General features: G+C 38.5%; 1 protein-coding gene across 3 annotated transcripts in view; it reads right to left on the bottom strand.

Moving 5' to 3' along the window:
• NBAS (NBAS subunit of NRZ tethering complex) overlaps nt 1-27,197 on the bottom strand; it is a 184,897-nt gene that overhangs the window by 68,326 nt on the left and 89,374 nt on the right. For all 3 annotated transcript variants that reach the window (XR_002418886.2, XM_005506848.3, XM_065055875.1), the window contains 3 exons: nt 21,883-21,959; nt 21,206-21,343; nt 3,871-4,100 (listed from right to left, as the gene is read on the bottom strand). Coding sequence is in view for 2 of the 3 variants with exons in the window: in XM_005506848.3 (XP_005506905.3) it covers nt 3,871-4,100; nt 21,206-21,343; nt 21,883-21,959 (445 nt within the window). In the remaining variant the exon portion in view is untranslated. The remainder of the gene's footprint in view (nt 1-3,870; nt 4,101-21,205; nt 21,344-21,882; nt 21,960-27,197) is intronic.

The following is a 27,197-nucleotide window of genomic DNA, read 5'->3' as shown; positions in this document are numbered from 1 at the left end:
GATATTTGGGAAAAAATACGCTGGAGGTGACAAGCTTAACAGCAGTATTCACAGAATCACAGAAAGGTTTGTGTTGGAAGGGACCTCCAAAGGTCATCTAGTCCAACCCCCTGCAATGAGCAGGGACATCTTCAGCTAGATCAGGTTGCTCAGAGCCCCATCCAGCCTGGCTTTGGATGAGATGAGATGTACCCCCTCTCTGGGCTATCTGTGCCAGTGTTTCACCACCCTCATTGTAAAAAACTTTTTTCCTCATGTCTATTCTGCAGGCCTGTCCTCAACACTGATCTCAATACTCTAATTAATTAAAAAAAAAACCAAAACAAACCCAAACAACCCCACAAACCCTACAATATATTACTTTCTTTGTATCATCAATTGAGATACAGAATATCTTAAAAGAAGGAAAGGGTGATCTTTAGGAATGATCTAATAACCCTTTGCTTAAAAAGTAAATACCACAACAACTTCTGGAATGAACTGAGTAGTTCTGAAATGAACAATGGAGCTACTGGAGAGAGTCCACTGAAGGGATTAAGGGACTGAAGCATTTCTCCTAGGAGGAAAGGTTGAGAGAGCCTGGAGAAGGCTCAAGGGGATCTCATCAATGTATGTAAATACCTGAATGGAGGGTACAAAGAGGATGGAGCCAGGCTCTTTTCAGTGGTGCCCAGTGACACAACAAGAGATAATGGGCACAAACTGAAACACAGGAGGTTCTATCTGAACATTAGGAAATACTTGTACACCGTCAGGGTGAATGAGCACTGGCACAGGTTGCCCAGAGAGGCTCTGAAGTCTTCAGCCTTGGAAATATTGAAAAGCCAGCTCAACATGGTCCTTGGCAATTGGCACTGGGCACCCCTGCTTGAGCAGGGGGGTTGGGCAAGATGATCTCCAGAGGTTCCTTCCAACCTCAACCATTCTGTGATTTGGTGATTCGGGGAAAGAGGAAGATGATATGAATGCTTTAGTCGCACAAGAACTCAGTCAACCGTACAAATCTGGAGTGGTACTTGGAGCTGGTGGGATCCATTCCCCTTAGCACTATAAACTTATTAAAATCTTGTCTTTCTGTCTTAAGAGCGGCATGCAGTGGCAGCATAAGGCAACGGAGGTTTAAGGAAATTACGCTGTATAAATGAAGAAGAGTAACAAGCTATTCATTGTCAAGATAACACTGACAAGACAAGAGCAAGTAGTTGTGACATAATGAAAAGCTGAAAAAAAGTGGCCATTACCTTGTAAAGGACCTTTTAAGCTTATTTTACAGAGCCCTTTACATGCCCAGCCCTTGCTGCCTGTTTCTGTGAGCCCCAGGACTGCCAGAGAAATCCCCACCAAAGGCTCCAGGACAGGCACAGTTTGGATGTGCTTCTGAGACTGGTGCAAAAACAAAGTCAGAGGCAGTTCTTGTGGATGGTTCTTGGTCACCTTGCCCATGTGCTAGCATGCACTTCCAAAGTACCAAAAACCATGCCTGTGAAGGTATCAAAAAATACACCTGTGCAGTGGTATTCAGCTGGGATTTTGCTGACAATCAGACAATCTTCAAGCTCACAGAAACAAAATTTGGCAGCTCAGAGCACTTTTTTTTTTCTATTCTGTTCTCAAAAGCCTCTTTTGTATCATACACGTGCACGTCTTTGCTCACAATCACTGTCTTCAATGCTTTCTGTTGACATCAGTTAGCTACAAAGCATTAGAACCACCACTGGATTCAATCACAACAGAGGGAAATGAGATCGACTTTTCCAGTTGCCCATCCTCAAAAAAGAAGTCCAACTCGAAGAAGTGAAATGAAGATTTAAGCCGAGAGCATTTAGTTTCTTCTCATGCTTCAAGCAGGAAAATGAGATGGAAGGCTATGGCTGTTGGTTAAGTCCTGCAGCAGCAATGCATACAGGAGAAGGGGCTGCACCTACACTGGCAACAGTGCAGAGCAGCACTGCAAAAGCACATGCAACAGTTCAGAACACGGCACTAAGAAGAGATAAAGTACATTCAAAGTGGTTTTATACAGGAGCTTTTGCTTTACTCTTCTGGAAAGGGACATATGCACCAAAATCATTCCAAGGTTGTGCTTATTGAATGTTCAGATATGAAATGGATAATGATAATTGCACAATTTTTCTAAAAAGCTAAAATAAGTATTTCAGATTAGTGACATAAGACAAAGAAGAAACTGGTATTAAAACATTAAAATAACTTCTCATTTCAACATTTTAAGAGCAGTGGTGAAGGGCTGAAGAACTCAAAGAAAGTGAACCAAAAAATAAAAGCCACCCAAGAGCTGGACTCAAGTAAAAGAGTCATTTAGAGACCTTGTACATGGCCTGAAGCTACATGTGACTTCATCCGATTACTCAAGAACACCCATTCAGTCTAATGCATTTCCAGACACATTCTGTCCCTATTTTGTCCAAATAAATTCTTAACTGCTTGAGAACTAAACTTCAATCAGAGTATGAGGCAGCCAGATCTTCAAACATTTAATAAATAAGGCACAATAAGCTCTAATAGCATTACGCCAAATATGGAAGATAAAACTAACAACTATTTGTTAATGAATTTTAGTGAATTGCTCATTCTAGTACAAAGCTGTTTTGTGAATAAGATACCATCTCTTCCAGGTATTGTTCCTGCAAACAGCACTTCATAAAATATTGAAAACATGAGGCACTTAATGGTAATTCAAAAGTAACAAAAATTATGCTACATAATTATACTGAATTTGCACATTATATTGATTAGAAAATGCAGATTAAGTGTCAACTGAGAAGATTAAAGCAAGCAAGCTGCAAGCTGAACAAGTAATTAATTGGATCTTTGCAATTGCCTAATATGGAACTACCACTCTCACCCACATGCTATGAAGCCTTATTTTTACTAACACTTGCATATTATGTTTCAATCTCTGCTTATTGTAAGGAACTTTCTCTTCACAGAGGAGCAGCTGAGTATTCAAAACCTGAGGTTATAGTACTATTATTCAGCATTTCATATCAGCGTTTATTTTACTAACAAATTTCTATTGGAATCATAGCTGTAAGTACCTACATAGGTGGAAGGCTGTAAGCACATAAATAGACTCTGCAAAAGCTTTAGGCACAGAATAGTTTAAAATTAGGTTAAAAACTATATTAAAAGCTTCTTATCGGACAGACCTCTTCCACTGACAGTCTAGCACTAATTAGCTGTGATCGTCTTCAAAACATGTAGAGCTCAAGTACATTCATGACTTGTTCACAGCTTAAAGTACCTGTACGCAGATGTTAATGGTACTTTTTAAATGACAAGACAGCACAATACTGTATCTTTCATTTTTTTCTATTATGGATAACTAAAAGGTGAGAGAAAACATTCTGAATATCAGAACATGTGAAGTTAAGGCTCCACTGCTTCCAAATGACTACAGGGGAAAAATATTTTAATACACAGTAGCTTTACCTAAATTATTAAAAATAGTTTATTAATCTCTTAAAAAAATAGAGTTCGTTCAAGTTTGATGCTTGACCATACCCTAATAGATTGCTAGGGCAGGTTTATCAGAGACGAAAAGATCAGACCTTCACCTATGCTCTCATTTAATCCATCCCTGATCAACTTTAATATTAGTAGTTAATAAATAAAGAGTTATAGCTTCCATTAAAAGTTATCGACCCATTTATTTGAGCAACATTTCATTTAAGTGGAGTAGTTAAATAGAAAAGGCTTCAATTGTAGCACCATTACAGTGTAAATATCTAAAGCAACTGGTAACTTATCCCTTGTAAAGGTCAGCACTACTTTCAATTTACTTTCCTGATTTAAAGCTTAAAGTAATTCCATTTTAAAATAAAGAAAATAAACATAATAGATGTTACTTACTCTGCCAATCCTAGTATTGTTTCTCTCTTGTACTGTCCGTCTGCTGTAAACCTCTGCACATCCACTCCTTTGCCAAGTCCTTGCAGAATCTGAGCTTGAGTGAAATCCAGCAGCCGTTCATTGTAGTAATGCAGCTGATTTATCAAAGTTGCCATTTCTTCAGGCCAGTCTGTATAACCGTACTGAGTAACGTGCTTCGTGACCACCTGAATCAACTCTGTTGGATCAGCCTGTGAAAATAATTGACAAGAAACTAAAAAAAGCCCTGTAAATTTCTGGAGAAAAACAAACAAACAAACAAAAAACAGCAAACAACCAACAAACGTATATATTTAACTGATCCCTGTGCTCAGAACTGAAATATTTGTTTCCATTTCTCAGAAGTTTTAAGTACAACAGGATTTCAATTCTTCTGTAAGGGCTATTTGCTATGATGTTAAAATTTATCCTTTTGGAACGTTTTAAACTATTCCATATGCAACAAAAATCCAAATAAACATACCTAACCAAATTAATAGTAACAAGTACTTCACTATGGCTGAATATATTTGTGTTTAAAACATTCATTTTTATTAACGTTGAACTAGGCAACTGACAGGTAAAACCTTTCAAAGAAAACTTACCAAAATTCTCCTCAATTACAAACACTGTGAGTTTACACTAAAGCAGAGAGACAATCCCTCAAAAATAAGAAAACAAGTAATATTGCAAACTGGTGTTTCTGTTACTGAATTTCTGATACACTTTATCATACAGAATTCATACAAGGAACAGATTAGCATTTCAAGTGTTGAGTACTGATACTTTGAAAGAACGAGAAGTGTTGCATGAACAGCAAATTAGACACAATGCATCGCCTACACCTTGAAGCCTTCAAATAATTAAATCTTGATCAGCCATGGATCAGGACAACATTTGTTTTCAAAATACCTTCATCACAAATAAAACTTTGCTGCATCCGAAATTATGCATTAAGTGCATATTTAATCAACCACTAACTTCTGTAGTCAAAACCCCACATAGCAAAGCAACAACTTGGAAAACAAAACAAATATATTCTGCATGTCCGAAATGAAGAAGGAATGCATGTACTGTAGAGAGTTCCAAATTAACTCCAGATCTGGACAGTGGCACCCCCACTTGAACACGGCTGTATGCGATATGTACCCAGCACACTCAATATCTTCACTTCTCTCTTCCACGAGGCCTCCAGCAGCACCGTGCCCTGTGGAAGCACCGCGACTCCTGCATAGCACCCACTGAGGAAGGAGCGCTGCCAAAACAGCCTCAAACAACACCTGGGGATGCCAACCGTAGCTGATACATTTTCTAAACGAAACAGCTGATTCAACCCTTACGCTCTCAATAATGTTGAGTGCACTAGACAAATGTACTTTGTTTATATTGCAGAATGACTCTGATAAATTGGAAATTAAACTTATGAACATTAACTAGAGTGCACAACAGGGTAAAACATGCACTAAACGTTTGAACTTTGAGGTATGGCTGAATTTTTCTATCACTTGCTGGTCTTTTCTTTTTTTCCCCAAGTCTTAGCTGACGGGTTGCTCATCAAGTCATATTAAATGCTACAGGGCAACCTTTTTCCTCTTCACATGATATTTTTCTGCAGCCCTCTAAACATTCCAAACTCATTGATTTTATAAACAACATCAGTAGTTCTTTCAAGGTTGCTTAGGAGATTGGTAACAGAATAATAAAACCTCAGAAAAGAGATAGGCATGCAGAGCAGTGCCTCTACAATACAATTATATCAGCTGGAAACCAATCTACTGCTTATTATGTACCCTGCTATCTCATTTTAGGTGATACACTAGAAACAGAGCATGGAGACAGCAAATGTCAGAGCAAGATGAGGAAACCTGTTTACCATAATTGCCTAAATTCTCTGTACAGTCCGCTGAGAGAGGCAGATCCCTCTGACAGCCCATAATACTAAATTTGTTCTCTTTTGCAAGGTTTCCCCTCTCTCCATTAAGAAGAGTAGAATCCAATGCCAGCGCTATCCTTCCAGTGCACAGCCCACCTGACTGTTCATGAAGCACACAAAGACAACCTAGAAAGTATTTTCAAACAAATATGCTAGAACTCTTCCTCGAGAAATGGCTTCTGAAGATGAAAAGGTAACATACTGAACGTTTCCTGAATAGCACATAATTTTCCACCATGAGGCAGAACTGAACTTGAGTATTTACAAAAACAAAATAATACTAAGGCAGGTAGATTAAAACCATTTTATTTTTGGTCCACTGCTGTCTTCAATACATTGGGAAATCATCCTCTTTAAATGTGAAATTCCTAAAAAAAAATCCTAAAAAATGATCTGCCAATCATTATATTCTGACCAAGCTGTCACCCTCTCAAATGACTTCTATCACTAGTGACAATTTTTATTCCCCAATTGTTACACTTCCCTAAAAGCATTTGTGTGCAATCTTCCATGCTGCCTGTTCATGCTTCAAAGGAACACCCTAAGTCTACCTGATCAGCTTAATCATTTTCCTGCTAATACTTTTGCATATAATACCTACAAAGATGCAACAACGAGTGTGCGTTTCCACTACAACTGCTCTCTATCAAATCGGTCAGTACCATTTCCCTGTTTTTCTCATAGGAACCCCTTCTACATCTTGTTTCACCATCAGGTTATAATAAAAATAAAATTACAAAAAACCCTGGAAGAAGGACCACTGTGTGATACAGAAGTATCACATCAAATAATAATGATGAAAAACTGTTACAAGGAGGGAAAAAGAAGGAAGCGGATGATAAGCTGATGTATATGTTGTTTAAAGGATCAGTGTGGTCCTTAGATGTACATACGAGGAAGTAGAAACAAAAAAATTCTATTGATGTTTGTCATCAAGATAATTAATTTCCAGTATTAGATTATTTTGGGGTTTTGAAGCTCTGAAATATATTATAAAAAGGGATGGCTTTGAAAAGTATCACAATAATTATTTAATGGATTTAAGCAACATATCTTACAGTAATATACAAATAATGTATTTGCAAACATCGTCTTAGGGTCTACTGAGGTTATTAATGACAGAGTTGGAAAAACAGAATCACACCGCGTACGAACACTCATGCATGTGTATCCATACATAAGACAAGAAAGTGCAGAAAACTCTTCAATTTAGGAGATTAAAGTATGAGATGGGCTTAAACTTATGGGCTTAAACTCTGCCAGGGGAAATTTAGGCTGGATATTAGAAAGAAATTCTTTACAGAGAGAGTGGTCAGGCATTGGAATGGCTGCCCATGGAGGTGCTGGACTCGCCGTCCCTGGAGGTTTTTAAACTGAGATTGGACATGGCACTTAGTGCCATGATCTAGTAAATGGACTGATGTTGGACCAAGGGTTGGACTTGATGATCTCTGAGGTCTTTTCCAACCCAGTCGTTTCTGTGATTCTGTGAGATCTGAGAGCTGGTAAATTAACAGACATAGATTCAGATTAAAAAAAACACAAGGTGGTGGGTTTTTCTTGTGGTTTGGTTTTGTTTGGTTGGCGTTTTTTTGGAAGGGGTAGGGGGACGTTGTTGTTTTTTATTATTGCAAAAAGTTGCCGAGGATTGCATTGAACTCTTCACCAAAAATCTTTCAGTCAAGAGTTGTCCTCTTTTATCCCTTCCAAGACCTATGTCCCAAACTATAAGAGCATGTGAAATCAAACATTAATTTAGAGAAATCCCACAGCCTTGCTTCCTGCAAGAGACTATATTGATACCTCAAGTGAGACTTTCTAGGTTTCTTTAATCTATAAAAAACAATGTCTCCCAAGTTGCAGTTGTTTGCAAAATTAATTTACTGGAATGATACACAGTTTTCCATCTCTCAGATTTGTCATGCTTCTATAGATTTAAAACATTTTCTTAAATAACAGTGCTGCTTACACAGTATTTATTAGGCATTCAACAGAAGCTCGATTGAAAAACATAAAAAGATAAAGTGTTTGGTATCAAGCTCTGCAGAACTTGTATTTCGTATTTTTAAGTATTCATTCTTTAACATCTTCACATTTTTAATAATACATTTTTTTAAAAAGTAAGCACAAACATTTCTATATCCATTGGATACCTAATACAATTAGACATGATGGTGGTTCTAACAAACACTAATACAGAAAGATCATTATAGCTGTATTGCCAGTACTCAAAAATTCTTAACTGTTTTTAACCGAAAACACCATAATAACTAGCTAGTAACAGTAGCTGGCCATAAATAAAATTAACATCAGTAAAGGCTGACTCTTACTGCAGCATCCAGAGTTTACAAATTCTTTAACTTTCTTAAAATTGTAACAGGTACTTAAAAAATAAAAATCTATACAGTAATTGGTGTAAATACAAAGGAACTTTGACAGGCAAGACCAGTAAGAAGTAATATTCAACTTGTTCTCTTGAGCAACCTGATCTAGTTGAAGATGTCCCTGCTCATTGCAGAGGGGACAGACTAAATGAGCTCTGACAGTCCCTTCCAACCTCAACTATTATATGACTCCATTATCTGTCAAAACACAAAAAACCCCAAACTGTTCCTACACTATTATCTTTGTTAGCTCTTCAGTCTTTCAGACACCTAGAAATTGTGCCTATGTGTCCAACTCTCTGCTTTGCCAGATAAAACTCCCCCGGTACTCCAGACATGTTTGAGCACGGCTTCGCTTCCCTGCTCAGCTGGGAAGGGGATTTCACACAGGAATAACACAGCAAAGGTTGGGTAGATTTCCAGGGAAGCCACAAGCGCTGACCCAAAGGTATCAAACCTTTCACCTGTGAGCCTCCTTGGCATTGCCAAGGGAAATTCCTCAGGAGCTACCCATCCATGCATTTTACTCATCTGTTGGACCAGCACTATGTTTCGTGCTGTAATAGTGCTGTCTTGGCAATGGTGGCATAGACTAGGTGGCAATCTGGCATAGGCTTCACTTGGGAATTATGGAAAAAAAACAAACAAAAACAAACAAATGAACCAACCAAACACCAAAAAACCCAAACAAACCAAACAAAAACCTAAATAAAAAAATACAAAATAAAAAAAAAAAAGAAAACCACAACAAAATAAAAGCAAAAAGCACTTATCACATCAGCATAAAGTTAATTTAATTTCACACCATTAGATGTGGTCCCTAAAATTATCTGTCTTTTTTTTTTTTTCCTGGTGAGTTGCTATTTCTTTTTTTCTTTCAAACCTCTTAAAAGATTTAAATCAGCCATACACATCAGGAGAAAAAAAAAAAGAATCTGACTTGGTTTTTCTCTTGTTCCTGTTCAAGAAACGGCAACAATTTTACAGCTAAATCAAGAGAGATAAATAATAAAAAGTGCTACTGTAAACACATCATACAGATAATATTAGATCACTGTAAGGGTATTTAGCTTGTTTACTTCTTTTAAGATCAAAAATCTAATTGTTCTAGAAAGGAGTATTATTGTTTTGGTTTTGGCTTCAATGTAATGATCTTTAGACCATAACACAGAAATTACTAGGCACACTGATGAGAAAAGCTGCTCACATGATTGCAACTAATCCACTCATAATCAATCCAGATACATAACTGATGTTCCGAACCTTTCTGGATTTAAGTTGCGGAGCATTTCCATCACCTTTTACACTGTAATTTTTTTGGTAATGGTCAAAAGCTGCAGCCACAGTGAGACACAGGAATCACAATGGGAAGGCAGAGGACACATTACATTGTGCCCGGATCCTTTTAACGCCAGATTTGTTCTAAACCATTTTAAGTGATCCTAAGAAAAAGATGATGCTGCAGAGGAAGACACATACACCAAGCAAAACCCTACTGGTTAGCAAAACTAGGAGATGACTACACATGAGCAAAGCAAGAGACACCAGGGAGCAGGGTGCAGAATTCCTGCTGCAGACATGGTCACACTTTGGTCACTGTCCTGCCTCTTGGCATTGCCCATTTCCAGCACTTCTAAGAGAAAACAAACTACACCTCTGGAAAGCACTTCTACTTGAGGGAGGAGGGGAGAGCTCTCTCTAATCATTGCAGCAACTGCTACAATCCCTGCAGCAAGACATTCAATGTGCTATAAATTTGACGGAGTGGGGGTAAGAAAAAAAGAATGGAGAGAAGTATGCACAGGCAACACTTTTCCTTACATAGCAAAGCAGGAAGAAAGATTTACAGGAAAGAAACAGTTCACTGAAGAAGTAAGATCCTGAATGTGGTTGTTCACTCAAGGAGTAAAATCCATCCCTCCGTAGGACAGCTTTTCATTAATTAAATGAATGACACTCGTCCTCACCTGAGTCTCTTGTCACACTGTGAATCAAGAGTACGTTAACTAAGAACAGTACCACATGAATTTGGGGTGGCCAGCCTTTCAGATCACAACTGTCTCATGTCTCACCTGCTCAAAGCAAAAGATGAAGTGTATGGCTGAGATGGAAGACCAGAACATCTCAGAAATAAAAGTCAAACTGTCACATCACTCACGTGAAAGGATACCTCAACTTTCTTTATCCTCCCACTGCTGCAACTACATATATTGCTCAGTGACAACACTGATTTGTTCAGGATCAGCTTTCAGAACCATTTTTTAAGTGGATAAAGGAAGGAGCAAATCCTATCACCCATCAGTGAAACCACACGAAGTCAACAAAGAAAGATCCCTACTAGGACACCTTTTATAATCTATAAGATCTGTCACAATAAAGTCACACAAACTAACAAAAAGGTGAAGTAGAGATGAGCTGAGCAATAAATCCTCAATTTTCAAACCTATAGGTAGGTCTTACACCTCCAGACAATATTAAAACAATTTTCTATTTCAGATTTATAATCTTAAAAAATGCATTGGAAGTTTTTGTAACATACTCTAACACAGATGTAACATAGCTGTAACTACTCCTACATTTATACAGTCCTAAAATGACATTCTGCCCTTGGAAGGCAACTGCAAGGCTAATGTAGCCCCAGTGAAGTTTAGTTTGACACTCCTGCTCTAATGTCTCAGGTATATTTAAGTGTAATAATTTTAAAGCCTGTTCATACTCTTTAAAAAATTATTGTCACCACAGTACTATACATACGTGATGCCAAGAAGCAGTTTTATACCGTACTCAAAAAGGTAGATCTGGACTTTGTAGATCCAGGAATGCAGCTGTGGAGTACAATTCTCTAGCATGGCTTCTCATTGTCATCAAAGATATCACCCAGATTTCTCTTTTTTCCAAGAACTAATCCTGGATGTTTTAAAACTTCATTCCAGATGAGTGGCTGTATAAAATAAATGTTCCTGGATCACAGTTTAAAAGACAATGCCATTAGTTCTCACTTAAAGTAGCCAAGTTTCAAGCACTCACAAACTTACACATTGTACAGAGACAACTTACAATATAGAATAGAATAGAATAGAATGCAGATTACACAGGTGACTGAGGGCTTCAGTCCTAGTCTGCTTATGGGTTTAAGGCTAGTACTAACTTTAAAAGTTATTTGAATTTCGAGGGAAATCAGTGAAAAGCAAACACATACATTTACCATGAAATTAGAACAAATCAATTCATGAAAAAAATGAGCCAAAACCAAAAGAGTGGGTGAATGATGAGAGAAAAAACAAGTAAACAGTTTGCATATAAGCACTTGCAACTTCAGCAAAATTTGACCCAGTTAATTTTATTTCCAAAGTTCTGCTTTCCTCCACTATCAAGCAATAAAGACCCAGAATAGCAATTCAAACTGAAAATATATGATCATAAATGACATTTCATGCAAACAGGCTTTGCTGCTGTCAGAGACTGAAAGGGTCGTGTCTCAAACATTGTGGCAAAACCAGCTCTGCAACATCCAGCCACAGGAGAAGGGACACGGAGCAGGAGACAGACGGGACACTCACAATATGGTGAATTATGATTTACAAGTCAACAACAAGCTAATGGGCGTTTCCATCTTTTGCAATCACCCCCGAGAAACACCTGTGCAAAAGACCAAAGATTACGCAAGCAGGCAAGCCAGAGGACTATACAAAAGCCCAGCTAGACCAGCACTGGGTGCCCACCATCCTGAGGACCACCCTGCACACCAGTCACATTGCAGGAACCGAATCACACATCGGAGATGCCGCATTTTGCTGGATCCAAACTAAAAAACCCATCGTTCTCGTTGCGGGAACCGGACCAGACACCGGAAGCCACACATCACTGGATCCAGACTACAAGCCCCATCACTCACACTGTGGAGCTGGAAGGGTGGCAGAATCCCTCTCTTTCTGTTTTTCTTTTGTTCTTCCTTTCCTTCCTTTTTTCTTTCCTATACCCCTATTTCTTTGCCTTTCCTGCTATGAGTAATACAATAAAATAAGGCTTACAGCCCCACATGTGCTGCAAAACTCTTACGTAAATCCTTTTGCTGTTACACTGTTCATCAATTAGGCTTAGGTGACGTAAATCTTTCTGACACTGAATAACCTGCTAATTGGACCAAGCTGCAAAACACAAGGTGTTTCTTATTCATTTGTTTATGGACCTTGAGTATTGCATATGCTCTTTTCTAACTACAGGGACCAACAAATTTGAGTGACCTCTACTCCCCCATACCTCTGTGTGGGATGAGACAGTTGTTTTATGAACAGAAATACTGTTACAATATTTCAAAACTGGAGTCTAAAAAGAACAAAAAAATCTCTTTTTGTTGTATTTTTTGGTGGTTGTGGTGGTGGGTTTTTTGCCCTTTTTTTTGTTTGTTTTTGTTTTGTTTGTTTGTTTTGTTTTTAATAGAAGGAAGGTTAAATGTTTTAAATAAGCAATGCTGAAGCATAATGGTTGAGAACTAGACACTTGGACAGGAAGGCAGCATACACCACTGCAGCTGCAAGATCGCTATGTCGGAAAACAACTGAATCTTATAAGGACAAAAGGTTTCCCAAGGTGCTGGTACAATTAAAGATATGATGTAAGTGGAATCTCAGGAATATTTTCTGCCAACAAAGCCTCCAGAAGAGATTGGATAAGAAGGATTGAGAGTTGAGCTGTTAGTTTTGAATTATGAATCCGATGTTGCTAGCACACAGTCTTAAAATAATATTACCTGTTGGTTTTATTTCTGCTTCAGAAATTACACTAAAGATGGGATTAGAATTGGGCTCAGCCCCGTGCAGCATCTATTATACAAAATTATGTTCTGCAGGATTTTTTTAACTCTATATCCAGAGGTACCACAATCACTGGCTAGAATTATCAGAATATTCAAAACCAGGAAGAAAATGCAGTTAACCAATTTGATTTCATCTATACATTTTGTTTTAAGGTCAAGGAGCCAGCCATCTCAAAATTAAATCATATAGTCAGCCAGGATATTTGCAGTATTTATAGACTACTGCATGTTAGTCTAGAAATTGCCTTGAACTTTTACTGAAGACATTTTAAGGAAAATACCTAACAGATGAAACTTGGTTACAAAAGTAACACATTATCTTTTCGTAGCCAGCAGCAGAACAAACAACAAAGTGACTTTAAGCCCAAACAAAACTACCAGGTATAAGTTAAATCAACATAGTTTCCAATACAAAAGCCAGTACTGCTGCAGGAAAAAAAAAAAAATACCGCAAGAGGCTGCTGTTAAGTAATAAAACATAAAAATAATTTGAAAACTTGTCCAGGCAGTTGTTTCTACAGTTACATTAAATGACTTGTGTCTGAAGAGTTGAACAAATTGCTCTCGTGCTCTGTTTTAAATGCTTTTTTGCTTTGTTTTCAATCAGCTATTCCAGCAAGAGTGAGGAATAACTTGTCCCAAGAGAAAATGTTTTTATAGTTTCTTTTCTACTTCATGTTCTCTTACAGTCTTTTCTCTTATTGGGTAACATATTGATAAGTCAGGTTTAAGTAGAAAAATCTCATCTCATCATTTCACCTGAAAGCTGTTTTAGTGGAACTAACACATGATATATAAAAGGTTACAATGTCAACTGAAAGCACACCTCTGAGAACAGAAAATTACTACATAGTTTTGAGTGAAGTGCCTACTAAATTCATAGTACATAATTCATTTCCCATTTGCAGTCAGCATTACTCTCAGTAAATAATGTCACAGCATAGGCAATTAACCTGCCTTTCTGTCTGTTTCTCTTTTCCCCTGAAAAAGCATTGTGCTTCCTTTTTGAATAAATAATTGTACATTTTTTGTACAAATTTGTACAAATTGTACATTTTTTTAGAATATGTCTTTAATATTGATCTCTGTGGAAACAGCTGTAGTCAATACAGACTTTGGAACAAGCACACACTCCTGCTTTAAAACTTCATTACAATATGATACAGTTTAAGTACCATATGGTATCTTTTTAATGTGTACAGTTACTTGACTGGATACATGCAAATACTTTTATGCCTTACTAATTTAAAGCTTGAAAACTAAATATTCCATGAGCTCCATGACAAAAAAAAAAAACAACACATAATTTCCTCTTCTCTGACAGTTATTAAAATGCCAGAGTGAAATATTCTTTTCATCCTACTACAGGAGCACTATTAGCACTTTGATTAGAAGCATGAATTTCTCAGTGACTGCCTTCTCTTAGTGTGGTGTAAGTTCTCATGAATTTTCTTAGGCTAAATTTATACAGGCCAACCTAGCATTTATCCTCAACTCTCCAAGACTGGGGGGGGAAGAAACAAAAACAAACAATAAAAAACCCCAACTAACCAACCCACCCAAACCAACCTCAGCCAACCCACCTCAATCAAATTAAAAAACCCCATCACCAAACAACCAAACAATATAGTCAGACAACTTGACTATATTGCCAAGCCAGACAAATAAAACTTTGCTAAAATATTTTGTGTTCTAAGATGAACAGAAAATTTCAGTCAGGTTGCTTGGAAAGTTAATGATGCTCACTGACTGGAGAAAATAGTTACAGAAACACAGAGAAGGAAAGTAAAATAAAATAAAGCCAATTGAGTGGGGGAACACTGTTTCAAAGCTGTTGGTCGCCTTTATTCTGTTACCCAGAGAAGAACAAAATCCCTTGTAAGAAGGAAAGTGTTAGTACTTATCCCAACTACCTCCTTCGCATGAAAAGCCACAGATATGCCTCCAGAGGAACACGCAAGTCAGATCTCAAACCTCTGCTGAAATAAAAGGTTGGTTTGAAGATCCTCGTTTCTAAAAGAGCATTTCTGAACAGCTGGCTCCAGAATGCCATTGGCTTTGCTTCCAAAAGTAGGATTTAACACAACAGATTGTACAACCCTTGAGAAATAAAAATAAACAATACTGTAACCATTTCTTTCATAGGCACAATTCATTTTGTAGAAATAAAACCAGAGGGGAAAGAAAAAACCAAACCAAAACAAAACCTCCTTAACAACAGCTCTTTTCTGAGTCACCTAAATATTTGGTCCCAACTAAGAACGATGATGCTTTGTAGTGTTGTGTGCTTAACAAAAAAGTAGGAGGATCTGTGAAACACTGGCTTATTGATATCAAACACACCCCAACCAAAGGAACACAGTTGTCACAATCTGACTGCAGTGTCACTAATTGCTGGATTACTGTTTCAAGGATCATACTGGAAGATGTTCAGAAATCTCCACAAAGACTGCTAGTTCAGGAGAGCTTAACTGAGCTTTAAGCCTGCAAACACAGTATTGTTCCGTGAGCTCCCAATTTTTGTTAGCTTAGATAATCATTCGTTAAAAAAAAAAAAATAAAGTGTGTATGGGTTGAGACATCACTGAGGAATAAGCCAATCAATGAGGAAAACTCAAAAAATATGACAGGCCAAAGAGAAAATTAAAAGGACTAAAAAAGTACCTGGCAAGTGCCTTATAAAAGAATGCTAAAGCTGACAGAAAAAGTTCTGAAATGTTGCTTAAAATTGGGAACCAGCTAGAGAAGCTGTTGGATCTCTTGGTGACAGAGGGTGACTCATGGACAAAACCAGAGCAGAGCAAATCAATGAGATCTTTGTGTCAGCCCTCACTGCTGAAGATGTGAGGGAGAGAGCTCAGAAGAGCCAGATGAAAACATCTGGGAAGCGTCAGGCAATCAGGTAAGTTAGGTGCTTGCACAACACTGTGACCAGATGGCTTTCACCCCTCAGTTCTCAAAGAATGCAAAGTTGAAATTACATTAAATGGCAGGCTAAGGTGCATCAATGAGCTTTATAAAAAAATCACAGTGTCAGAGTACAAGACCCACCTAAAAAATGGATCTCAAGGGGATGATAATAGCAGCCTGGTATATAAGAGGATAAGATGTGGCAGGCATAAACAGCAGCATGATAAAGAAGCGGAGCAACCAAAAGACTAAAGAAACTTCATACAGAACATACAACAGAAAATTCAAAAAGGGAAGCAAACAGGAGAAATTACACTGCCAAAAGAAATGTGCTGATTTTCAGCATCACTAACCAAATAGAAAGGGGGGCAAAAAGGAAATAAGGGTTTGAATCAGGAGTTCAAATAGTAATGAAAGTAAAGAAGGTTATGTTTTAAGTCATACACAAACAAGAAAGAGAACTAACGTTTTACCATCTACAATAGACTTGTGCTAGCCATTGTGACTATCGATAAAAAGCTGAATGAGAAGACAGAATGAAGCAAGACTGTCTGACACAATCTGTCAGTTTTGCATGTCAGCGTTTACAGACTCCAGTAAAACTTCATGTACACAAGTCCAATTTGAGATAAAAAAATATGTATATTGTTTCGAGTGAGTTAAGTTCACGATTTAGGAATGTGACATGATATTATTAATTACCACAAACCAACATTAAATGAACATTTGATTCCCAGTGAGAGATTACCTCATATATAGACTTAACTTCAGTACCATGTAACAAGGTTAAAGCCATTAGACCTCATTCAACATGGCTAATGCATCTGATAGCCCATAAGATCTCCCTCTCTCCCTCTGCCTATATACAGTCGTCTTACGTAAGATTTATTTCCATTTCAAATCGAGTCTTTATTGTCAACATCCTACATTCAGAATATTACCTAAAGCTGTAGCATAAGGACCATGGCTGGGAGTGCTGCTTCTCTGGTTTAATGTAACTGTATAACTAAGGTCAACCTTACACAAAAAAAGCATCAAGCCTGCAGAATGAAATCCCGTAAGATCAACACAAATTTCTATGTATTCAGTCCCAAGATCTTCTTTTGACCTTGCTTTCATTAATGCAGCAAAAGATAAACACATATAAGCATGTAACAATTTAAAACCTGTTTCACATGCTGTTTTTCCCCTATGGGAAAGGCAATGAAAAAAAATAAGATATATATGACATAATTGTCACAGACACTTAATGCACTTAAAATCTACAGATGCCATTGTGGTGAGGGTAGTATAGAAAGCCTAAATACAATCCCGAGAAGGAAGATGTGAATAGACAGAAATAATGGTCTAGCAAGGACAGGAATAAAGAGAAAGAGCACAGGAACTAAAATATAAACCAGCTGTGATATAAACAGAGAGGGAAAACAAAAACAAAACTAGAAAATAAGAGTTACTTGGTAGACAGTCAATTTCTGTGAGGTGAAAGCAAACCTAATTCTGCCTCTTACAGAGAGATTGATGGAGGCTTCCCTAAGCAGCCAGCAACAGAAAAGAGAAGCAGGTTAAGTGCACAGAGCACAAGTTCACTGTGTAAATGAACTCTGTCACACAGTGACTCAAAAGCCAGTTATATCAGGCTACTTAACCTGTGGAACTGAACTCCCAGCTTCTTCACCAACTCTAAGCTGCATCAAAAGCATCACTAAGGAGAAGGTCTGAGGTTACTATTTCAACATTTTGCCAGCTGCAACGCACAGAAGTACATGAATCATTTTTTATGAATAAAAATAACAGGTAATAAAATAAAAAACGAAGAATTTTCTGCTAACAGCAACTTACCTTATCTGCTATTAATTGCAAAATTCCCATTCCCCTCTGCAACTTAGAACTGTATTTGTTAGAGCTGTTGTTTGATGCTCCAAGAAAAAGCTTGCCCCCCATCTACAGGCAGTAAAATACTCTTCTCTAAAACCAGAGTAACAGGTCAGCATTAAATTATTAGCATAAGGACCAGGATATGACATATCAACCTTAAGTAATCAAACTTTTTCACTCCTTTCTAGAGTAAACAATCCCCCAGACATATTTATTCTGGTCACTTATCGGATCACCACGACAGGACAAATGAGGAGATAAACTGTTAACAGCAAAAACTATGCAGCGGATTTCTCGCTCAGCTGTACGGCTTTTCTCCTCATTCATCAAGACTGGGAAGTGGTGAGCAGTGGGGAGACAGCCTGGGCGCTGAGAGAGGTTCAGCAGCAGCCCAAACACCGGTGTGTTATCCAGGTTTCTAAACACAAATGAAAAGCACAGGATCATAGGGGCTGCTATGAAGAAAGTTAACCCCATCCCTGCCAGGTCCACTACACACCTAAAGCAAAAATAAATACAGATTCACAAAGGGTAATGAGTGTCCTCACACCAATGCTTTCCACAGCCAGCCCATTTCTGGAAATTTTGTTCTCTTCTTCTGTCTGGGATTATGCTTACAGACTTCTATCTCTGGTTTTATTGAGTTGTAAAGCTTCTTTAACGTCTTCGTCAGAATAAGAAATACAGCTCAGATGCCCTAAACTATATTTAAGTTTATATTATTATAACAGCTAAAATTCAAAATTATCTTGGATACAAAACTAAAGCAGCACTTTACAAACAAATCCCTTTGTTTCTCCTTAAAGCAAAGTAATAACTTAATCAAATATAGAAATTATCAAGCTGATTGCCTTTTGGACATCAACAGTCCAAGAAATTTAATGAGAATTTATGACGATGCATGATTCTGTTTTGATGTGAAGGTGTTAGCTGTCAGTTTTTCACATCGCAGTAAAAACAACACACCAAATCATTCCTTCAAAGTGTCTTTCTTGACTGACTAGCAGGTCCTAAAAGCCTCTCTTAGCCAGTGGAAGAAGATTTCTACCCCCCTACTCCCCATGACCCTGGTAACACATCTGTCATTTTCACTCTGAGAACACTTCTCGCATTATGCCAGAGGTACTCATACACTGTTTTGAAAGATTTATACAATGATATTTTAAAATAAAAATAGGAAGTGTAGAATTCTCCATGCTTTATAAAGCTTCTCATAAATTCAGCTGGAGTTTTCAGACAGGATATTCATTCAATGGACTAAAGAAATCACACTTACTGTGACTCAGATGCTCTTAAACAAAAATATACACTCTACGATCTTAAGGATCCACCTTCTAAGCATGTGACTGAAGTGCCATATTTAGATCTTTACTGAATATGTAAATGTTAAGAGCAGGGGGCAAAAAGGGATTGGTTACACACCCTCATCCAAAACAAACACACTCTTTTAAGAATAATGTACAGCTTTGAATTATACAGTTGAAGGACCTAGGGACACACTTCTGGTTTGAGAAGATAAAGATGATGCAAGACACCAGTGGCACGAGCTGAAAGACTGTGGAATGACATCTGCAATGGAGTTTATAATCTTCTACTATAAAAGCTTATGAACAATATCCCCCCTGCCACCCTGAGCTCTTAGGAAACACATAAATATAAACCATGGCCAGATCTATTCCCATGGACAGCAACTGGTATAACATTGAGGAAAGCAACTTGCAAACGGAACCATTCTTTATTACCAGCATCTAACACACACATTTAAACAAATGGCTGTCTTGCAATGGAAACAGCATTTAAGTCTGTTTTTTGTTTTATTTGTTTGTTTTGTGAGGAAAAAAAAAAAAAAGTACTTACTTTGCTCAAAAGTACATGTTTCTATGCCTCCTTTTCTACTTCAGCGACAGTCCCACACTGGGTACCTTTGGAATTATACTTGACAATGAATGTATTCTCCTGTTTTGTTTTCTTACTGGGCATTCGGGCCTTTTTCTTTTCCCCCAACTTTTTCTTGGTGTGCTGTTCACTCAGGATCTTCTCATAAACTTGTTTTCAAAAGCCACTGTTTAACAGTAGTACTTAAACACAGCACGTACCTTTTTAACAAGCAACTTAGAATACACTGCTTCTCACAGTAACATACAGTATTTTACCAAGATGGAACAAAAGATTTAGCCTCAGATCATATCAGTAAGAGATAAACTACATGGTGCTATTGATAAGACTTCACTTATCAAATAGCAATTGGAGTAGAAATAGTTCAATCTTTAACATCTCTGTCTTCATTCTTAAAAGTTACTCTTTCAAAAGGCTTGATAGCTCTTTCTGTAAAATAAGACTGTTTATAAAAGCTAAACTAAAAAATCCCATAGTTTTCATCCAAGGTGTCTTGCAGCAGGTGGACCTAGGCTGAGAGAAAGCTATTTAACAAACACGAATGAATTCCTCACAACCAATATATTTTGCAAGTCACAAAAATTTCAATTAGGGACTAAGTTTTCCTTTAGCTTCTAAAGAGAAGATAGTAGAATGCAAATCTCAACAGGAACATGAAAGGATGCTGCGTAAATATCAAAATAGGCTTTCCTCTGTAAATCAGGAGTCATTCTGAACATGGAAAAAAATCTCCTCTCATGCCACGGTGGTGACTAGTGGTCTCTCTTTTCAGAAAACATGACCAGAAGTGTTGTTTTAGCTGTAAAGCAAAGCCAGGCTGAAAACCAAACAGTCCAGTGAGCTTCTTTACAGGACAAAAGAACTAGCATAAATTCAGAAAGGCTCTCTTGGAGGGGCAAAGGAGAGATTTTACTCAGGCATCTTAGTAAGAATGGCAACTGGTGCTTAATGAACTTTTGTTTGGAGTCAGCATGTAACTGCTTCAATCACAGTCTATGAATAAGAAGCAAAGCTGTGCAATTTCAAAAAAAGACACTTGTCAAAGGAAATGAACAAATTCATCAATGAATGAGTTTTCAAAACAACCTAAGTAAAATGAAATACAAACCAGTATACCTCAAGGAAGCCTACAGAAACTTTTTGACCATTCCTGTTGAAATGAACACTTGACTCTTCTTAGAAAGTACTATGCTGTATCGGTTTTGCAAGATGACAGTATTGGCTACGCTCATTAGTGCTTGGTGTTTATAAGCTACTGTGAAGACTGATAGTGCTATTACCTATAAATGATACTTGATATTGTGCTTCAAAAAGTCTTCCACAAACCGTGAAGTACTTGCCTGTTTAGAGCACTCTAGAAGAATGATTATGCGTTACTTAACAGGCTGCTCACAGTGTAAGTCAGATCAGCTCCTTAACTGGCTTAACTCATGTACTGGCTTTTTAGAATAGCTTTAATGCTGCACATTAATGAATATGATTTTAAAAAGCAAGAGTACTAACCCTGTAGAGAGGGTGGCATTCGTCCTTGAAACACGGTGCCAAACGAGCATAGATCTGCAGGCTGTAGTAATAACTTGCCAGCTGGAGAGATAACGCAGAGTGTAATTGCTTTTCAAAGCATTTGTTGGCATCCACCACCTAGGAGAAAGAGAGCATTAATTTAGATGAAAGAATTAGCAAGCATGCAACATTAAGTGCACAAACTTTCTCAAAAGCTACTTGCTGTGATTTAGAAGTCGCTCTGACACTGTTTTTCTGGCACAGAAGTAAATCAGTAACCTATACACAAAGATAATTCTACATTACGATGTTTCCCCTCCCCTTGCACAAACACCTAACCAAAATGATTTTCCAACTACAGTTTTGCTGCTTCTATACCACAAACTTATTATCCATATTTCTGAGCTGCCTTCGAACTATAAGACAGGTGGCCCAAATACTATTTTAAGTACGAAAACGTGCCTTTTCATAAGTGCCATGCGCATAAGCCAGTCCAACAGCATTTGTTCAGAGTTTCCTTTAAATGCATCAGCCCAATCTATGAAAATGTGTACTTGAATTAATTGAAAGACTTAGATTTTAAAACCCTAAGGAAATTCCATTTCTTACGGATTTCTGAAATGCTATGAATAGTCTTTCCTGGCAAAAACTTCCAAAGAAAATCTCTATCAACATACCTGTGGCAGTGCAAGTAGATATGCAAGAGACAAGGTCATATCCTTCGGTAAAGCATCACTCGCCAGTTGTAGCAGAACTGCAACATATAGGGAGCAGAAATCAAGCTTTGATTACTGACCCATCAAGCCTTGACAGTTAGCAAGTGAAATGTTTTCAGTGTAACCGTATTTTATTAGACACCAGCTTGAAGCACTCTATACATACTTAATTAAACACTTATCAGTGCAATCCAGAAACAGATAATATGTAATTAAACTGCAGCACAGCTTTACCTTGACTTCCAGGCAAAGCGTTTGATGCATTAACCAAACAAGAATGAAACTATGGAGTAACAGATGCTAAACAAAGCCACTAAAATATCACCAGTGCTGATTTACAACAAGTAAATCTTTTGCTTGTGAAATCAAGGCAGTAATGCAATGTCGTAAGCGTTTGAAGATACCAACCAGAGAACAGTACAAAATGTCTTCTCTTCAAGCCTGAGCTCTGATTCACTTACCACTGAACACACCAAACTATATTAAAAATTTTTGTCTTAATAAAAAACTAAAAAAAAAAGAACCTGCAAGTGTCTTATGAATTTTCAATGAGATGAGTGAAGCACCGAAACTAGGTCCTGTCACGGATTTCCAACAGAAATATCGGCACAATGACATAGTTGAAATTAATGCATAGAAGAATAACTATTCTGATGATAAAAAGATACATTTCTGGTAAAACTAGCACAAAAATTACCTGTTTTTCCTACACGGCATATACTAAGTTTGTGTTTAAAACAAGACCACTTATTCTTATTTTTGTTTAAAAACCCCACAATATTTTACATTATTCAAATAGGAGAGCCAATACACAGACACAATGTGAGCGCCCACAATTTGTTTATAGGATCTCTCCTTCATGCAGTTATCTCCTGTACTAAAGTCAAGCACCACTGCAGTTGTCATGAAAGTTCCAACAAACAATTACAGAATAACAATTATTGTGATACATTTTATATTCTTTAGCCTCAAACCCAAATATTATTTATTACTTCCAGGGACAACTTCAGGAGACCTGCGTGGTTAAACACGGAGCTGCTAGGTAAGCTCAAGTGGAAGAGGAGAGTTTATAGACCATGGAAGGAGGGGCTGGCCACTTGGAAATAACATAAGGCTGTTGTCAGAGGATGTAGGGAGGCAACTAGGAAAGCCAAGGCCTCCTTAGAATTAAACCTGTGAGCAGGTCAAGGACAACAGAAAGAGCTTTTTCAAATATGTGGCAGATAAAACTAACACCAGAGGCAATGTAGGCCCACTGATGAATGAGGTTCGTGCCCTGGTGACAGAAGATACAGAGAAGGCAGAGTTACTGAATGCCTTCTTTGGCTCTGTCTACTCTGCCGGAGGCTGTCCTGGGGAGCCCTGTACCCCTGAGGCCCCAGAGGAAGTCAGGACAATGGAGGAGTCTGCCTTGGTTGATAAGGACAGGGTTAGGGAGCAATCTGGACATCCATGAATCCATAGGTCCAGATGGGATGCACCCACGGGTGCTGAGGGAGCTGGCTGAGGTCATTGCTGGACCACTCTCCATCATCTTTGCCAAGTCTTGGGAAACAGGAGAGGTGCCTGAGGACTGGAGGAAAGCAAATGTCACTCCAGTCTTCAAAAAGGACAAGAAGGAGCAGCTGGGTAACTATAGACTGGTCAGCCTTACCTCCAACCCTGGGAAAGTGATGGAACAACTTATTCTTGGTACCATCTGAAGGCATATCAAGGATAAGAGGGTCGTTAGGGGCAGTCAACATGGCTTCACCAAGGGGAAGTTGTGCTTGGCCAACCTCATAGCCTTTTATGAGAATGTAACAAGGTGGAGAGATGATGGCAGGGTGGTAGATGTGGTCGACCTTAGTTAAAGTAAAGCATTTGACACAGTCTCCCACAGCATCCTTACAGCTAAACTGAGGGAGTGCGGTCTGGACAATGGGGTAGTGAGGTGGACTGTGAACTGGCTGAAGGAAAGAAGCCAGAGAGTCGTGGTCAATGGGGCAGAGTCCAGTTGGAGGCCTGTATCTAGTGGAGTGCCTCAAGGGTCAGCAGCGGGGCCTCTATTATTCAATATATTCATCAACTATTTGGACCAGGGAATAGAGTGTACTATCAGCAAGTTCGCTGATGACACTAAGCTGGGAGGAGTGGCTGACACGCCAGAAGGCTGTGCTGCCATCCAGAGACCTGGACAGGCTGGAGAGTTGGGCAGGGAAAAAATTGATGAAATATAACAAGGGAAAGTGTAGAGTCTTGTATCCGGGCAGGAACAACCCCAGGTTCCAGTATAAGCTGGGGTATGACCTATTAGAGAGCAGCGTAGGGGAAAGGGACCTGGGGGTCCTGGTGGACAGCAGGATGACCATGAGTCAGCACTGTGCCCTTGAGACCAGGAAGGCCAATGGCATCCTGGGGTGTATTACAAGGGCAGTGGTTAGTAGGTCCAGAGAGGTTCTCCTTCCCCTCTACTCTGCCCTGGTGAGACCACATCTGGAATATTGTGTCTAGTTCTGGGCCCCTCAGTTCAAGAAGGAGAAGGAACTGCTGGATAGAGTCCAGCACAGGGCAACAAAGATGATTAAGGGAGTGGAGCATCTCCTTTATGAGGAAAGGCTGAGGGAGCTGGGTCTCTTTAGCTTGGAGAAGAGGAGACTGAGGGGTGACCTCATTAATGTTTACAAATATATAAAGGGTGAACATCATGAGGATGGAGCCAGGCTCTTCTCGGTGACAACCACTGATAGGACATGGGGTAACAGGTTCCAACTGGAAGAGGTTCCACTTAAATTTGAGAGGAAACTTCTTCTCAGTGAGGGTAACAGAACACTGAACAGGCTGCCCAGGGGGGTTGTGGAATCTCCTACTCTGGAAACATTCAAAACCCGCCTGGACGCCCTCCTGTGTAACCTCATCTGGGTGTTCCTGCTCCTGCAGGGGGATTGGACTGGATGATCTTTTGAGGTCACTTCCAAGCCCTGACATTCTGTGATTCTGTGATTCAAAAATCTTATGAAACCTGGACCAGAAATTGCATAAGGAACTGTAAGTATACTAGGAAAATAACAGTATGTTTTCCTTTTTCTATAGATGCTATTATTATTATCATTATTATTGTTATTATTATCATTATTCCAAACAGTAGAAGCCATCTTCCAGCAACCTAGCTCCTTGCTTATTTTCAAGAAGTCTCAAATACCTATATTTCCACATCATAAAAAACTGCTCTTGAGGGCATGCTGGCAAGAAACCTGATTACTTAACACACACAGTCCCCCAGTGAATTCTTTGTTCCAAAGAATGATTTATAAAAGGCTTGAATGACCAATTTCAATTTTCAGATTATCATTAATTTTCCATCAGCCTGAAGTGGATTTACATGCTGGCCGTCAGCCAGATAAATAAATATAAATTTCTATGTGACAAGACATCACAGAGGCTGTCTACATAGCAATACGTCACAGTTACTACAAGTACAAGCCTGTCCAACAGCACCTGTGATCTATGCTTCAAATAGCTTTTACCAATAGTTTCTTGCTGCTGACAGCTCGTTTCTGCTGCATTCAGAATAACCTGTATGCTGCCCAAACTAAGATAATAGTACTCTAGAAATATTTAACAGTAAAATCTTGATGAATTAGTTTGCAAAATTGGTATTTCCTACTCCGAGCACAAAGTTACTTTACATATTCTTACAGCCACCTCTAGTTGAACAGAAAATAATGGGAAGAAAGAAAAAAGAATTTGGGCTCTGCCCTTTTCTCCTTTTACTCTGGAAAATTAATGCTTGCAAAGCCTTCAGAATACAAAATAAACTGTGGGCTCTCCTCCAACTTAACATCCCCAACATAACTTTTTCCTGGTTTGGAGGTTGTCATCTTCATCCTTCAGATAGCAATCATGACAAAGAAGACAGCACCAAGACACAGCTAGAAAACAATATGATTTTATTCATACTCTAGTGCTCAACACAAAGGAAGCCCAGTTGCCAGAATGTCCTTAAAACTGACCTGCCTCCATTGTCCTCCCTTCTGAGAAAAACACATTGCCTGTACTGATTCAGTAAATATAAACTTTCTGTGTGCTTGTGCACAGACCTGTTTGTGCATCCACATAGAGATGGCCACTTTACACATGTACAAACACGTGTATTTACACAAACATTGATTTCACAGTTTTCTGTCTCCCAGTGAAGCTCCACAGGAATTCACTGATGTCTAAAAGGGCTGAGTTCAAATTGCAGGCTATGGACACCAGCAGGATGCCATTCTCTCCTCTCATGCCTCTTAACAAAATTTACAGGAACTTAGTATCATTTCAGACCACTGCCAAATTTGAAATTTACCAAAGGGATTAAATGTTACAGGGTTGGCAAACCAGGGAGGACAGGCAGTGACATGCTAAGAGCCAACACTGCTGTCCCACAAACAATATTTCCTTAAGAACACACACATAAAAAATGGTTTTATGAATAATATTTATTGACTGTGCAGGTCTTTATGCCACAAGCTCATTTGAAAGGCAAAGCAGGGAAGAAAACTGTATTTGTGAACACTGGAATTTATCAATACTTAAAGAGTTTTGACTCTTTCTCAATTTTTTTTTCTCTGAAAAATAAATGCAAAAACTGCTTCAAGCCCTCAATTGTTCATTTAGCATGTAACAAATCTCACTAAACTTAAAAGTATACATTGCAGTTAAACAGCCACATCTCCAAGCAATTACAAAATCATAGAAAATATTAAGCTATTCTTTCTTCTAAAACTCCTGAGGATTCGAAGGGATGACCAGCTTTCTTGGGTTTGAGTTTAGTAGCTAACCTGGTTATAACGAAATGCAGCAATCAGTTGTAGTACCTTCCCATTCAGATCTCATCTTCAACCTCTCCATCAAACCCCTAAGGGCTATGGAGAAAGAGAACCACAATTAAACAGAGATGCACAACACTGCCTTGGTCACACTAAGTCTGGATGCACTTTAACGGCACAAATGAGGATAGAATATTTTGCTGGGCCCAAAGTGATGAGTGCTACCACTTCACTCAAAAATGCTTAGTGTACCACCTACATCCAGATAGAAAGGACAAGAAAGTCAAAGTCCAAGGCTTGTGACCATATAAAATCCACAAAAGAAGCAGCAAGTGTTATCTTGAGTTTTGTCACACACACTGCTGCCTCTGGGGAAGGTGCTGAGCTGTTCCCTCACACCTGGAGCACGATGCTGCTACTGTAACAGAGTCTGATGCATCAACTTCTCCCAAGACAATGTGCTAAGTACAACTGGGGTTTCTTTAT

The sequence above is a fragment of the Columba livia genome, chromosome 3 (assembly GCF_036013475.1).
Source record: "Columba livia isolate bColLiv1 breed racing homer chromosome 3, bColLiv1.pat.W.v2, whole genome shotgun sequence".
Lineage (NCBI taxonomy): Eukaryota > Metazoa > Chordata > Aves > Columbiformes > Columbidae > Columba > Columba livia.
The sequence above is the reverse complement of the archived record's forward strand: the minus strand, read 5'-3'. Positions and strand labels throughout refer to the sequence as shown.